General features: G+C 48.3%; 1 protein-coding gene across 2 annotated transcripts in view; it reads left to right on the top strand.

Moving 5' to 3' along the window:
* TLL2 (tolloid like 2) overlaps window positions 1–14,766 on the top strand; it is a 120,457-nt gene that overhangs the window by 73,725 nt on the left and 31,966 nt on the right. For both annotated transcript variants that reach the window (XM_063102699.1, XM_063102700.1), the window contains 4 exons: window positions 618–796; window positions 1,751–1,856; window positions 8,321–8,445; window positions 10,846–10,961. In XM_063102699.1, coding sequence (XP_062958769.1) covers window positions 618–796; window positions 1,751–1,856; window positions 8,321–8,445; window positions 10,846–10,961 — 526 coding nt within the window. The remainder of the gene's footprint in view (window positions 1–617; window positions 797–1,750; window positions 1,857–8,320; window positions 8,446–10,845; window positions 10,962–14,766) is intronic.

Below are 14,766 nucleotides of genomic sequence, written 5' to 3'. Positions count from 1 at the left end.
TGTTAGCAATGGTTGTCTTTGGATAACGAGATTTTATGAGAGGTGAGACTTAGTACTTCAATCTTTTGTTACATGGTCATGTATTGTTTTAATGTTCAATAGAGCTTATCTGGGTTGTGGGATTATGGGCCATTGTAATTTCTTTTTTATACCTTCCCAGACTAGGAATAATGAATAAATATTATTTGAAAAAATAATTGTACCCAGAAGGGAGTCATCTCTAAGGCTCCTCTGATCATGGTACCTAGGTGCATGCTTTACAGAAACTCAGCTGCTTACTTCCCTGTCGCTTCTCCTTGTCAGCAGAGACTTGGGCACCTTGTGGGTGGAGGGGTGTGTGTGGTATGTGCTTTATTCCAGGAAGAGAGGCCATATCTTTCTTCAGATTCTCAAAAGGATCCATGACCACCCGAAAGGTCAAGAACCATTTTTGGAGGGAATGTCTGCAATGGATAGGAAGTCGGACAATAACAGCACTTTCAGCCTCTGAAATTCTATGTTCCTTTTACACACACGCACACTCACAAGCACATGGTGGGTGGTGGGGGTGGAGTGACTGGCTTCTTGCTCCTGATATTCCCTGACCCGCTGACCCGGGTGCTTCTGCAACTGTCCAGCTGTTGCTCCTACGTTGGGCGCCGAGGAGGAGGTCCGCAGGCCATCTCCATTGGGAAGAACTGTGACAAGTTTGGCATTGTGACTCATGAGCTGGGCCACGTGGTTGGGTTCTGGCATGAACACACCCGGCCAGATAGAGACCAACATGTCACCATCATCAGAGAAAATATCCAGCCAGGTAAGGAGGCCTGTGTGGAGTCTGGAAGCCACCAGCCAGGAAGGTAGTGTCCACAGGGTCAGGAAGGAGTGAAGGAGAGGGCTAACTGCTAAATATGGACACAGTGACCCTGGTGTGCAGGCGTTTGTCCCCAGCAGTGCCACTCTCCATCTGTGGCCCTTCCTGGGAGGCCATCTGCCTGTCATAGCTTGTAGATTAGAGTAGAAGCGAAATGATTTTCCATGTTGCTAAGGACAATGAAATCCAACTCCATTTTCCAAAAAGGGCAGAACCGACCAGAACACTGTTGCAGCATCAGTGCTGATAAGCCAAAAAGAGTGTTTTCCTGGCTGCTTTTACAAGAGTCAGTTTTGCTGACTTGGGGAACACATCTTTTTGAAACTGAAAAACAATTAGGACATGAGTCCATGTAAAAACAATGTTTCTGCCTAGAAACATCCTGTCCCAAGGCAGATAAAATGTCTAGATTTTTTAAAAAAATACCTTCTCATGTTAAATAATTTTATATAGAAATTCATATTGAACATGAAAGTAGCTGGTGGAATAACATGGTTGCCTTAAAATTATTTTTGAGAGTCTGAATTGTGAACTATTTGGGATTGAACTTAACTCTATGATTTGTTTCCTTCTGTTTCTTCAAATTGCAGAATCAGAGGTTTTTGTTTTTAATTTTTTTATAAGCAGATCAATAACAAATCTGTCTGTAAACTTAGTTTAAGAGTTTTAAGTGGCATTTCGGGAGGGGTATTGGGTGGTGGGGTTGGGACAATGGCTTGCTCTAAATTTCAAATTTCCAATCTATTAAAAACAACCACCAGAACCCGTACAAACCCTGCTGTTTGACTGGGCTGAGAGAGCTCCAGGAAGTGGCTATGGGCCCCCTACCCCTCCTCTGCCTGCTTTCAGGTGCCTGCCTTGGTTTTCAAAGGCCTTAACAGAGTGTTTGTGTCACAGGTCAGGAGTATAATTTCTTAAAAATGGAAGCTGGGGAAGTGAGCTCTCTGGGAGAGACATACGACTTTGACAGCATCATGCACTACGCCCGGAACACCTTCTCAAGGTTGGAACCTCTGCTTATGTCTCATCTGTGTTTTACTGTGCCTGCCGCAGGCTCGGGTTGGAGTCCTGGAGACCTGCTCTCTGCATTCTCCTAGCACGGCTGGCCTATCTGTCCTTGAAATACAGTGGCCTCTGGGCTGCTGTGAAATATAATCGAATCAGGTTCTCACTAATAAGATTGAATCTCGTTGTGAAGCTGGCATTCCATCATGCCCTGATGTCACAAGCAGCAAACTGGAAAAGGGAAATTATCGAGAGGCTGGCTGGGGTAATAACTTAGAGGCTCCGCGTAAAATGTCCAGCGGGCGGGGGGATCTTTTAAAGCACGTCCTTGTGTGAGCATCGTGGTGCTCACCAGTTCTCCTAGGACAGGTTGGGTTTATTGGAAGTTAGGACATGACAGAGCTGGGAGGGCCGTAAATCATGGATTCATTGTGGAGGTGAAGGAAATGAGGCTCCAGCCAGCTCGAGGGTGCACAGGTAGCTGGGGCTGCAGCGAGGACAAGGATCCAGGGCTCCTGCCTGTGGGTTGTAGATGGTGGAAGCTGGTCAGTTGTTATGGCCGGCACAGGCAAGATCAGTTCTGATGAGCTGTGCTGATGTGCTGTGCTGAGCGATGTTAAGCATTTTCAGTACTGCCCCTGCTTCTAGACCATACAAGAATTTTGTGGATAGAAATTTTATTTGCTACCAGTCCCAGTTTTGTAGGTCTTTCTACCCTAGAGTTAAAGAAGACACACACTACAAATATTTTCTTTCTCAGCACTTTCTTTTCAGTCTCCTCTAAAACCAGCTCTTTGTTTATTTAATCATTCCACAAAAGAGATTTGTTTGTGTTTTTGGTTTTGGGGGCTGGCTGGTATGGGGATCCAAAGAAAAGAGATTTGAGGTGACTTCTGATATACACAGGGCACAACAAGAAAAAAAATAGATGTGGAAACTAGGGGAAAGAGGAAGGGAAAAAGTAAGGGTAGGAAGCTAAGCAGAAGCCTGGAGAACATTCAGTGCTCAGAATATATGCTGTAAGGTCGTGCACACTGTGCTGTGGGCGGCAGTGCATCCTGCCCTGTGCTTCCCAGCAGTCACAGCAAAGAGGGAAACAATGTATTTCATGAGTCTCCATGTTCACTAAGATAAAGGAAACCATTTGCTCAGGAAACGTATAGCTCTTGGGAGTGAAAGGGAGACTATTAAGGGCTCCTCAGTTCTTGGATAAAGCTCCTGAAAGCATCCTGTTGATGGGTCCTAGCGTTGTGGGAGAGATCCTGCAGGTTCTCAGGGGGCACTTCTCCTCTGGGCATGCAGCCCATTCAGTCATGATCTCTGTCCTGCACCAGGCAGGAGCTCTCCAGAGCTCTAACGAGAGGAGTTTTATCAAAGCTGGCTCCTTCAACAGCACTTTGAAGAGGCATGGGGGTGAGCCACCCTCGACTCTCCTCTTCTGGCTCCTTTTCAGAGATACAAGGGGCAACACGGAGTGATGAAGAGACCACTGAGCTGAGAGTCAGAAGACTGGCTTCTGGTCCTAGTTCTCCCGTGAACCTTGCTATTGGGGGAGGTAGAGACAGTGAGTAGAGGCAGCTATGTGGTTGGTTAAAGCTCCACCTCCATGGGCCTCAGCTCCCTCATGAAAGGTCTGAACTCGATGTTCTCTGAGCCCCTTCCAGCTCCAACCTTCCAGGTTGCGATTTCTTCATGTGGTGCAGATGGAGAGGGGTTGACAGATATGATCTCATTCATTGCCATATAGGAAATCTGAAGCTGGAAGGGCTTCCTCCTCCAGGCTGGGGAATGGAGGCTCTGAGAGATGCACTCTGGGGCTGTGTGTGGGCAGTTGCAGGAAGCCCACGGAGTGGGCAGGATGGGAGCCCACGCGCACATGGCAGAGGTGGGCTGCTTGGGTGTTGGAGTGAGGCAGCGTCCGCAAAGGCAGACTTCCCCTTCTGCTACTTTTGCTGCAGAACAATTTACCCCCAAACTCAGTAACTTAAAATAGCAGCTTACTATTTTTTATGATACTGTGAGGCAGTCTGGCTCATTCTTCTCTGGCCTTGCCCAGGATCACTCATAGGGCAATGGTCACTTGACAGCTTTATTGGGCTGGAGAGTGCTAGATGGCCCATCACAGGTGTGGCAGTTGGCACTGCCTGTCCGCACCCTTGGTTCTCCGTGGTGCCCCTTGGTCCTCCTTCATGTGGCCTCTCACTCTCCAGTAGGCTAGACCGGGCTCTTCACTGCATGGGGACTCAGAGTTCCTAGACAGCAAGCCGGGAAGCTGCAAGTCTGTCTGGCCCAGGCTCTAGAACTTGTGTGACATCACTTTAGCCACATCTTATTGGTCAAAGCCAGCCACAAGGCCAGCCCAGAAGTGAGTGGAGAAACGGATGCCACCTCTTCATGGGAGGAGCGGCAACTTCATGTCGTGAGGGATATGGATATCAGGAGGAGTGGTTCGTTATTTTACAACCTGCCAGGGCTCCCTTCTCACCTCCGCCCAGAGTTCAGAATGGTTTTGGCAAATCTATTTTGCTGCAGGTGGATACCTGCATTGTCCTTTCTGCCAGTTTTCTGCACGGACTTTCGGAAAACCACTTTGTTCAATGGGTCCTGACTGGTGGGCTTTTCTGGCATTTTGTCAAAAGTCCCCTCCCTAATTCCATGTCATTACTCCTGGTCACATATCCCCTGAAGCTGGCCTGTACCGTATCTTCAGTTCTTTAAAAGAGTGGAAAATAGCCACAGGTCATAGGCTCTTCTGGGGGGCAAATGCTATTCCTTTGCTGGGAAACCTAATCTTTGTGTCTCTTTACAATTGAACTGTCTCCTTCTGACTTTATTCCCTCTAGTTTATCGCCGCTCCTCTCCCCTCCTCCTTGGTGGGGCCCAGGCTGTGGGGAGTGGTGTCTTGGGAGGTTTTGCTGGGCAAGGGTCCAGGAGATGAGGAGACAGTTCTCTGGCACGGGGGCGTCTTTGTTTGGAGAACTCAGAACTGACAGTTTCATTCCCTAAGGCATCTGCCAGACCCCCTCTTAGTTTAGCAGAATGTCAATGCTGAGAGTCGTCCTACATGAAATGTGGAAGGGATGTTACTGCGGTGGTTTACACAGGGGACGGCTCTTGTAGTAAACATCTTCCAGAGCCCCCCGCCTTGCTGGCAGCTCAGGGACATGCAGGGGAGGGAGTCCCAGCACTGAAGAGCTGTCCGAATGTGAGCCAGTGTTGTTCCTGCTGTTTTGGTTTTGAAGCCTCCAGTGTTCTTAACTTTAAGGCAGTGGGAAACATGGCTGAGGGTGGGCTCCAAGCCCACCTGGGTTCCAGGGCTAGCACTCTATCACCAGCTCTGTACACTGGGCAAGTCACCTAAGCCCTGCAGGTTCAGTTTTCTCACCTATAGGGTGGGAATGGGAACCCTGGTGACAATGGCACCTGCCTCCAAGTTTGTTGTGAGGATTAAATGAGATGGTGCATGTAACATGCCCAGCCCAAGGCCTGGCACCTGGGAAAGTCCTCTGAATGATGAATGAGTGGGAGAACATGGTCTCGACGTTCCAGGCCCACTGGCAGAGTCGCCTACAGGGTGTGGCCATTGGCAGGTTCAGTTAGCCTGAGCTGCTTAGACATTGTGGTGATCCTTGTTTGTGCGGCAAAATTCCTTTCTTTAGGAGAACTAAGGATATAATAACAAAGAGTCACATCTTTTGTTAGGGCAGAAGTGTCTGTTTTTAGAGTGTCTGAATTTAGAATTTTCCATAGAGTCATCACTTGTGGTTTAAAACTTGGTGAAGTCAGTATGGGGGACCAAGGAGTCTACTAAAGTTTCTCTAGAAAACTCCAGACCCAGATATGAGGCAATGGGAATGAGAAAGACGGGTCAGAGGGTTAAATGTCAGTAAATGGATGGGGAAAAGGAAACCAGCAGGTGATCTAGACTCCTGCATGCTAATGTTGGAAAGAAAGTGAGCTCTCAGTTTGATTTAGGAAAAAAGAAAAGTAAATGAAAAAACAAGAAGACAACAAAGTGATGTAACCAGGAAGAAATAGGGATAATATGTATTTTTCAAGGTAGTGCAGAATTTTGGGAAAATGAAGTTCTTGAAAGAGAGAGAGAGGAGAAAGAGCACACAGTTAATAGCTAGGTAATGTCTGAGTATGTGCATTTTTGCATTTTCTTTTGGATGTTTTGCAAATTCTTTGGAAGACAGTGCTCTATCTTGGCTGCATAGTTTAATTCAAGGAGCATTTCTTGAGACCTGCTATGCTCCAGTCTCTAAGGACATAGAGATGAAAGATCCAGTCTCTCTGCTTAAGGAGCTTACTCTTGGCAGAGAAGACAAATACCACCACTCCTTGACAAAGGCAACATAGTATGATAAGAAGAGACTAGACAACTGAATAAGGTCCAGAGGAGGGAATGATTAACTCCAGATGGGAGGGGTAGAAAGGGCTTGGAGAGGATTTTAAGATGTAAGGGCATCTGATGGGGTTTTGGAGAATAAATAGGAGTCTGTGATAGACAGGAAGATGAGGCATGGGCAGTCTAGGGAGGTCACATGTGTGCAAAGGCATGTTGGGGCCTAGAACAAGCTCAGTGTTGCTTAAGGTGAAAAGGAGGTGGTGATGTCAGGAGATGCAGCTGGAGAGGAAGGCAGAAGCCAGCAAGCAAAGGGGCTGGAGAGCTAAGTGGTGATGGGAAGGTGGTGAAGGGTTCTAAGCAGAGGGCACGTGCCTACTCTTGCATTTCTGCATGATTACATTGCAGCATCTTGGGGAGTAGAGCAGAATTGGCTGAGTATACAGGGAGGGAGTCCAGTTGAGAAGCTACTGGAAGAATTCAGGAAGGGGTTGCTGACCACCTGAGCTAAGGCAGTGTTCCTGGGATGAGGAGGAGGGCATGGATTCAAGGCATGCATAGAAGGGGTAGCAGACAGGACCTGGGTACTGTTTTTGCCAAGAGAGGGTGAGGGAGAGGGAGGACCCAAGGGCGCTTTCAGATCCAGTCTCAGGGACAGGCAGGAGAAGAGTGGAGTAAATTTGGTTTTGAGCATGTTGAACATAGGACAACCCAGTGGAAGTGTCGCCGGGCATCTGGGGCTTAGCAGATGGCTCTGCGCTGGAAACAGAGATGTGGCTGTGAGCCTGTAGGTGGTGGTTAAAACCCACAGGAGCAGGTAGAGCATGGAGAGAGAGGAGAACGGGGGAGAGGGCAGGAACCCGAGGGACATCATGTAAGGGGAAGCAGAAGTCGCTCCTGTCTCTCTGATGGGAAAGAGAGCAGTGCCCTGGGAACCGGGGAGGAGAGGATCTGAGGACGGAGGGGCAGCCAGGGTGCTGCAGAGAGGCAGGTGCAGGCTGAAAGCGTCCATTGGTTGGTGAGTGGTACCCATCACTGGCATGGTCAGATGGCCATTGGATTGAGCAGGGAATGGAGACAATTCTTTCCAGAAACTTGGTTAAGAAAGGAAGGAAAGAAGTGGGGTAGGAACTGGAGAAGGAGCTGGTTCAAGGGAAGGCCTGAGCTCCAGGAGAGGCCCCAGATAGAGAGTCTGGAGGCAGAGGAGCTGGCAGCAGACCAGGCTGCAGGTGGGGGGGGGAGGGGAAAATGGGCCCACAACAGGAGGCGTGACTGGGGCCAGTGCTCAGCCGGGCATTCTGCTTTCTACTTGTCTACTTTAGAAATGAAGCTGTCATTTTGGATTTCTTTCATGTAGGAGTAGAATAAGATGTTAGAGCTAGAAGGGGCTGCCATGACCATCTAGGCCCATCTCTTATTGTTCAGAGGAGTAAACTGAGGCTCAGAGAGGGGAAGGGGCTTGTCTAGGCTCACTCAGGTGGCAGAGCCAGGCCTAGCATAGAAATCTCTAGCCTGGGGCTCTTTCAGCTACCTCTTGTTGTCTGCATTTATCTCATTTTCCATCTGATTGCCCCTCTTGCCAGCAGGGCCCCCCAAACTCTGATCAGTAACTCAAGAACCTGCACTCGCTGATCAGCCCCCAAGCATCTCACACTGTACAGTTCCCAAGCTCTTCCTGGGGTGGCTCCAAGACTTATCTACACACAGAACTGCTCAGTGCACAACTCCAGGGGGTACCGCTCACACTGTGGTCTGTCTGAATGGTGTTCCCTGCAGTTGTGCAGCAGGGTGGGCCTAGGGCCTGGACCTGTCAGGGGCTTCATGGAAATGCTCAGTATACACCCATACGGAAGCTTCTAGGCTACTGAGCGAGAGCATATTTTTAAACTTGGCAGAGTCATCTTGCCATTGGAAAGTGAGCAGGCAGCTGATACGATGGAATGCAGAGATGCCAGCAGGCATGAAGGAGACCTCTTCAGCTGTGCCAGCCTGGGAGAGGAAGGCCAGGGCCAGGAATGTTGATGGGTTTATGGGCAAGGAAGTGAAGACTGTAAATCCCAGCACGGACAGCCTGATGTCCTTGACTTTTCTTTGTCTCTTTTTTTGTCCTGTAGAGGAGTTTTCTTAGACACCATCCTCCCCCGTCGAGATGACAATGGCGTCAGGCCAACCATTGGCCAACGCGTGCGGCTCAGTCAGGGAGACATAGCTCAAGCCAGGAAGCTGTACAAGTGCCCAGGTAACCAGGAGCCCTGGGGATTCCCAACACCTCCCTAGCATCCCATGGAGCACAGCTCACCTGCTGATTGCAGACCATCCCTCTTGCAGGGAAAACAGCTTGGGAAAATTAAAGGGACTGTTCCTTGGTAGCTGTAATTTCCAGTGTCCTTCTGTTAGGAGGTGTTAGACAGTGTAGAAAGCTGATATGGTGACATGATTGCAAGAAGAGAGGAGAATAATAGGTTAGAGCCCATTGCTGAACTTATGGGAGGCTTCAGACTTGTGTGGCAAAGCCCTGGTTTCCAGAAGAGGGAGAAGGCACAGTAGAACAGTAAACAGGGGTCCGATGCAGTGCACCCTCCATAACAGTGACAGCGTCCCTCCTTTCTATGGGACTAGGAGATGTGGGTTTGCAAATCACAAATCAAAAACCAAGGGGGACTTTGTAGGAAAACAAAGAATGAGGGAGAATGATTTTGGGAGGATGGGAGTCAGTTTCCCAAATACGACAAGGCAGAGAAAGTCTCGGTGCCATAAAAGAGGTCATTTCTATGGTCTTGGGGCTCTCCTAGCTGGTCAGTGGCCAGCAGTCTGCCACTGAAGACTGGACAGTACACTGGGGTTGGAGCCAATGCCTGTTCCTCAGCCAGTTCAGAAGTCCCCTTCCCTTGAATTTGCCTTTCTGCCATCTGTCCCCTTGGCTTCAGCAGCAGCAGCATCACACACACAGATAGACACACGCACGCCCCCACACACACCACTGTCCTGGGGTGAACTCTCCTGGCCCCTTTAAGCTGTTGAGCTTCAGTGCAAATCACTGGTTATAGCAGCCAAGTTCTCACTACTGATGGGACAGAATGAATTTCAGTGATTTGGTGAGGGCAGAACGGAGATCCACCATCAACAGGCCCAGTAACCTTTTCCAAACCCCCAAGCTGGACACAGCATTTGATAGTGGGATGGACTATGTGAAATAGCACCATCTTAGAAAATCTGAGCTTTCACATCACTGTACCAAGCAGGACCACAGGGTATACGGAGGGCTGGGTGGGGCTTGTTCCCTCAGGAAACTCTAGGAAATATGTTCATCCAGCTATTAGTCATCTGGGGGCATGTTAGGGCAGAAATGCAGGACACATATATCATGTAGCCTTGCTGAATTTACAGGGAAACCTTATAGCATTCCCTGGGAAATTCCATAGTATTTATTTAGTTATAACATATATGCTGCTTACTTCCCAAAAGGATTCGAGGCAGCTGGTAAATGCCATGAAGCCACATAATAATGGATCTGCTCTTGCGGAATGTTGAAGGTTATTCGAAAATAATTTCCATGGAACCCACGGGGGTGCTGACTGCCTGGCATAATCCTCACGATGCCTGGCAGTTGTTCAGTAACGTGATATTGAAGCCCCGATAGTTGGGATTTCCTGTGGCTGACGATGGGCAGTTTTCCACATATCCCTTCCTGCAGCTCCGGAAAATATGGAGCTTCAAGTAGTTTCAAGAAGTGACTGAAAGCTCGGGCTTTTGCTGTGCAGAGGTTGCATGGCAGGTAGGAAAAGAAGCTTGAGGGTGCTTGCTTCCCATGCTTTGAGGATGGCCCCATAAGAGGAGGAGTACCCAGCACACCAGTGTCCTTGACTTTGGGATCTGAATCCCTGTGAGTCAGGGAAATACAAAACTTGCAGCTTCCAAGTATTCATCCAGGTACTCCTTTTTTAAAAGACAAATTAGGGGAAATATTTTCTCCAAACATAAAGACTAGGTTCTAGACTCATAACCAGGTGACCCTCAAACATTGAAGGGCAGAATTGCCTATGGTCGAATATTACAGCTCCCTATGCCTTTGCATTTTTCTCTGTTTTCTTATTTTGTAGATTCAAACTAACAGCTGAAATGAATTTCAATGCATTTTTTTCCTTTCTGTTTCACCTACTCACACTTCTAAATTCTCTCTACAACAGACCTTATTATTAGCAATTATAATGGTTACTTATATACGGAGCACTCAGTATATGCCACACACCAGGCTGATCCATTTCCTGTCATGCACGTGATTTCACTCACCCTCTGAGGGAGGCCCATTTTACAGATGAGAAAACTAAGGCCCAGCAAGGCAGGGAAGCTTGCTCACGGTCACACAGTCAGCCAGAGATTTACACCCAGCTCTGGGCCATGCTCAATCCTGAGGGCCTTGGGAGAAACCCCTGGGGTCTTACTTTTTGGTGCCTAGACCCTAATTTCACTTTTGTTATCCAGAAAAATGTCAGTCTGCCTGGCACGCTTCAGACCCCCACGCATTCCTAGGACTCCAGCTGGGAAAGGGGCATATTTGCTGGGCAGCCCCATGCAGGAGCTGCCCGGGTGGGGAGTGGGTATGCATGCCAGCATCACAGTTGCCATTTTGCTTGTGCAGCATGTGGGGAGACCCTGCAGGACACAACAGGAAACTTCTCTGCACCTGGTTTCCCAAACGGCTACCCTTCATACTCCCACTGCGTCTGGAGGATCTCGGTCACTCCGGGGGAAAAGGTAGGTGGGAAGCCCCCTCCGGAAATGGCAGCACACTCTCTGAGTTGTGTGAGGCAAGAGGAATTATTCTTATTGTTAATGGTAGTGATAACAGCTGTTGTGTTGTGAGTACCCACCACGTGCCACGCACTGTGCCGCGTGCTTTACAGTCATTATTTCTGGACTTCTCAACCAGTCTCCGCATAAGTTATAAACCAAGCTAATGGCTTGTAAAATAAAGTAGGCTCTGTCCTCCTGCCTTGATAAACACACTCTTATAATGTCCTGGAGGGTGAGGATCCAATTTAGAATTCCTTGACACCTTAGAGTGCTGCTCTGGAAGGAGGCCACATGGGGAGAGCTAGCCCCTAGCCCATGGCCGGCCTCTCTTCCCCACCACCTCCATCTCACCATCTGTGGCTTCAGGAGCACCCATGCTGACACCCTAGCCCACACTTCTGAGCATCATGCACTCCTACCTTGCAAACAGCTGCTCCTTGGCTGCCCTTCCAGCTGGGGTGGATTGGCTGGGTGTGCATTCTACCCTCAGGAGGATGAGTACAGGGAAGAAGCCCTTGCATGCCCTGGAAGCAGGCTTGGAGCTGTTTGGACAGGGAATGCCCTGGTTTCCTGGAGTGTAGTCTAGGGGCTGGGCAAGCTCTGAGTGTCATGTTTCTTTGACTTAATATTCTATGACCCTTAATATTCTATGACCCTCTAGAGCTGAGCCCAGGAAAAGGGCCTCTTTTACCATGGACCAAGAGTGGTATGTTCTCAACCTGCTGCAGGGGTCATAATCTTCTATCCATTATGTGGATGAGGAATTTGAGGCTCAGATGTTAAGAAAATTGCCCAAATTCACAGTAAGATACAGAACTGGGAACTAGGAACCTGGGTTTGGCACTCCAAAGTTGTCTTTTTTGCTACATGTCTCTACAAATCCAAGTGTTCTTCAAGTAGTCTCAGACTAGTTGCTACTGTCTTTGAGAAGCCCTCTGTGTTCCTTGGTCCTAGGCAAGGGGATGCCTCCTGTGTTTCCAGAGCTCTCTACAATCACACCTGTTATAACATGTCTCACAGTATTGTGACTGCTGGTTTATTTGTCCCACTTCTAAGCCTCAAGCTCACTGAGGACAGAGATTGTCCACCCCCAGGTCCCCAGCACCCAACACAGTCTGTGGCACAGAATAGGCACACAATAAGTATCTATCGAATGGACATGTGGATGGATGAGGGGCTGAGTAGGAAACCTGCAGGTAGGGGTGGCAGTGGAGTGTATTGGAGTTTTTCAGGTGCCTGTAGTCAACCTTCAAGTTTTCCTAATTCATAACTTCAAAAAAAAAAATCTCCATTTATATGTCAAGTTAAGCATAGTGCAATAACGAGAGAGAAATGTCTAGAAACCATTGTGAGCATTTTCTAGCCTCAGCATATTACACAGATCATGTCATTTGATCTTCACATCAACTTCATGTGATAAGTACTGTTACCATGTTCATTTTACAGGTAAGGAAAGGAACTTACCCAAGGCTACTAAGTGTGTTGCAGAGTTGGGATTTGAACCCAGGTGACGACTCTGAGAGCCTGAATGCTTGACCATCATCTTATATTATTACACAAAAGGGACAGGCTAGTAGATAGACATTTGAACATTTACACAGATGCATATGCACACACGTGTGCATGCACACACACATACACACCCTTTCTGTGGCTTTAAGAATTTAAGACAGTGTGGTTGTCATCTTGTGTCTGAGACTCCAGACTTGTCTGCCTTGGGTGGATGTGACATCCCTGTGCCTTCTGGAAGTGCTAACAGGAGGGAGGCAGGAAAGAGGAGGAGGAAGAGGAAGGAGTCTGGTAATCCCCAAATTGTTGAATTGCGCTGCACAGCAGAGGCTGTGTGATATGTCTGAACTGTGAAAGCTTCACCAAGCCTTCAATATTATTGCTAACTGGGGGTAGGGAGAATATACATCATTGAAATTCCTGTACCGATCATTTCAATTTCTCCTTTGCCCAGCCTTCTCTAGAGCTGCTGGTAATTAGCAGCCTTGATTGATGCAAATATCACCGTTTTTCATCACCTCTTCCCCTATGGTCTTTATGGTTCACTAACATACTTAAAATAATTAGCCTGAATAATTATCCTGTTCATTCAGATCACGGATGTATCATCAAGGAAGTTGTAGTAACATTTCCTTCCTGTAATTTTAAAAAGAAAAGGTTAAAGAATTATTGTGCAACCAGCTTCCGCGTATTACTGAGCTCTATCACCTGAACATGAGCATGGTGGCAAATATGAAAGAAATCTGAGGTACACCCCTGTCCATAAGATACTTAGTGTTTGGTATGGGCCCAAGGGGCATTCACTGGTACTGGCCTTTTTTTTTTTTTTTTTAAAGCTTCCAAGGTGCAAGTAGAGTGGAAAACCACCAGTCTAGTTTGAAAGGAGAGTGACATCTCTCACACACACACACACACACACACACACACGCACACACACACACACACACACGCACACACACACACACACACACACACACACACTCACTCAACAAGAGGTGACCTGGTCTGTTATTTTCTGGTTCTGACTTCATTTCCTAGGAGATCACAGGGATTTGTGGAAGAAGATGCTACTTGTCCTGAGAACCGAAGGTTGGGTGGCATTGGCCTAAGTGAAGAGTGGGCACTCTCAGCTGCAATCAAGACGGCAGCCTGTGTGGAACAGTTAGGATACACTAAGTGTACACTCAACATGGACTAGTTTTTTAAATTGCCATTTATTGAGTGCCTGTTATGTGCCAGGCACAGCACTCTACACTCTATATACAGTTTCTAACACAGTCCCCTCCGCAACCCAATGGTGGGCATATTGTTTTACAGCTGAGGAAACTAGAGGTCCGAGAAGTCAAGTATTTCCCCAAGACTCCAGAGCTAGTCAGGAGTGAGGCTGAGAAGCAAATTCAGGTCTGCTTGACTCTGACAACACCTTCTCTGAAAGCACGATGAGAGGGGAGTTCCAAAGAGGCAAAGATCATGACCATCTGGGCGATCAGAGAAGGATTCAGGGAGAGGGGGACTTGAGCTGGGCCTGGGGAGGGCTTCATTAACATGGGCGTATCGGGGAGCACTGGGAAATAAGGTTACATAGGACAGGCCCTGGGGGCTCTGGAAAGTAAGCAGTGTTTAACTTATGAAGTGGAGGCACAGGAAGCCACTGCAGTTTTCTGAACGCGGGAGGGATCTGATGAACATGAGATATATGTGGAAGATTGATCTAGAAGCCCTAGTGGGCAGAATGGACAGGGCACAGCAGGGAGGAGTCCAGGAATTATCTCAGCAGGAGCAATCCAGGAAGCGGGGCGAGATGGGATTGGAGCTCAGGGACCCAGACATCTTAAAGGAAAAATGTCGTCGGCATGGGTGCTGAGCAGACATGGGGGATCAGACGTTGGGTTTGGCACCTGGGTGATGGAGAATCTGGAAGGGAAATGCTTTGTTTTGAGGGGCTCTCACAGATGGTGGGGACTGGGGAGAGCAGGCGTCGGCTGGGGAGAGAGAATGTGGTGAGAGGATGGGCAGTGTAGTGACACCTGGAAAGGACAGGCTCAGAACAGAGGGGCCAGGGAGGATGAGGTCAATGACAGCCCTTTAGATGTGGCCAGAGGGACCTTAAACCTGCAGTCCCTCCAGCTTAAATGTTTACTTGGAGATAGAGGGCCCCTGGGCTGTTAAGATATGAAAGAAGCAGCCGGGTGGGATGGAGAGTGAAGATGCTGGAGAGAGATGAGCAGCTGAGAGCAAGGTCCTGAGTTGGGAAAAG

Source organism: Cynocephalus volans, chromosome 7 (assembly GCF_027409185.1).
Source record: "Cynocephalus volans isolate mCynVol1 chromosome 7, mCynVol1.pri, whole genome shotgun sequence".
Lineage (NCBI taxonomy): Eukaryota > Metazoa > Chordata > Mammalia > Dermoptera > Cynocephalidae > Cynocephalus > Cynocephalus volans.
Note: the sequence above shows the minus strand (reverse complement) of the source record. Positions and strands in the feature narration are given on the sequence as shown.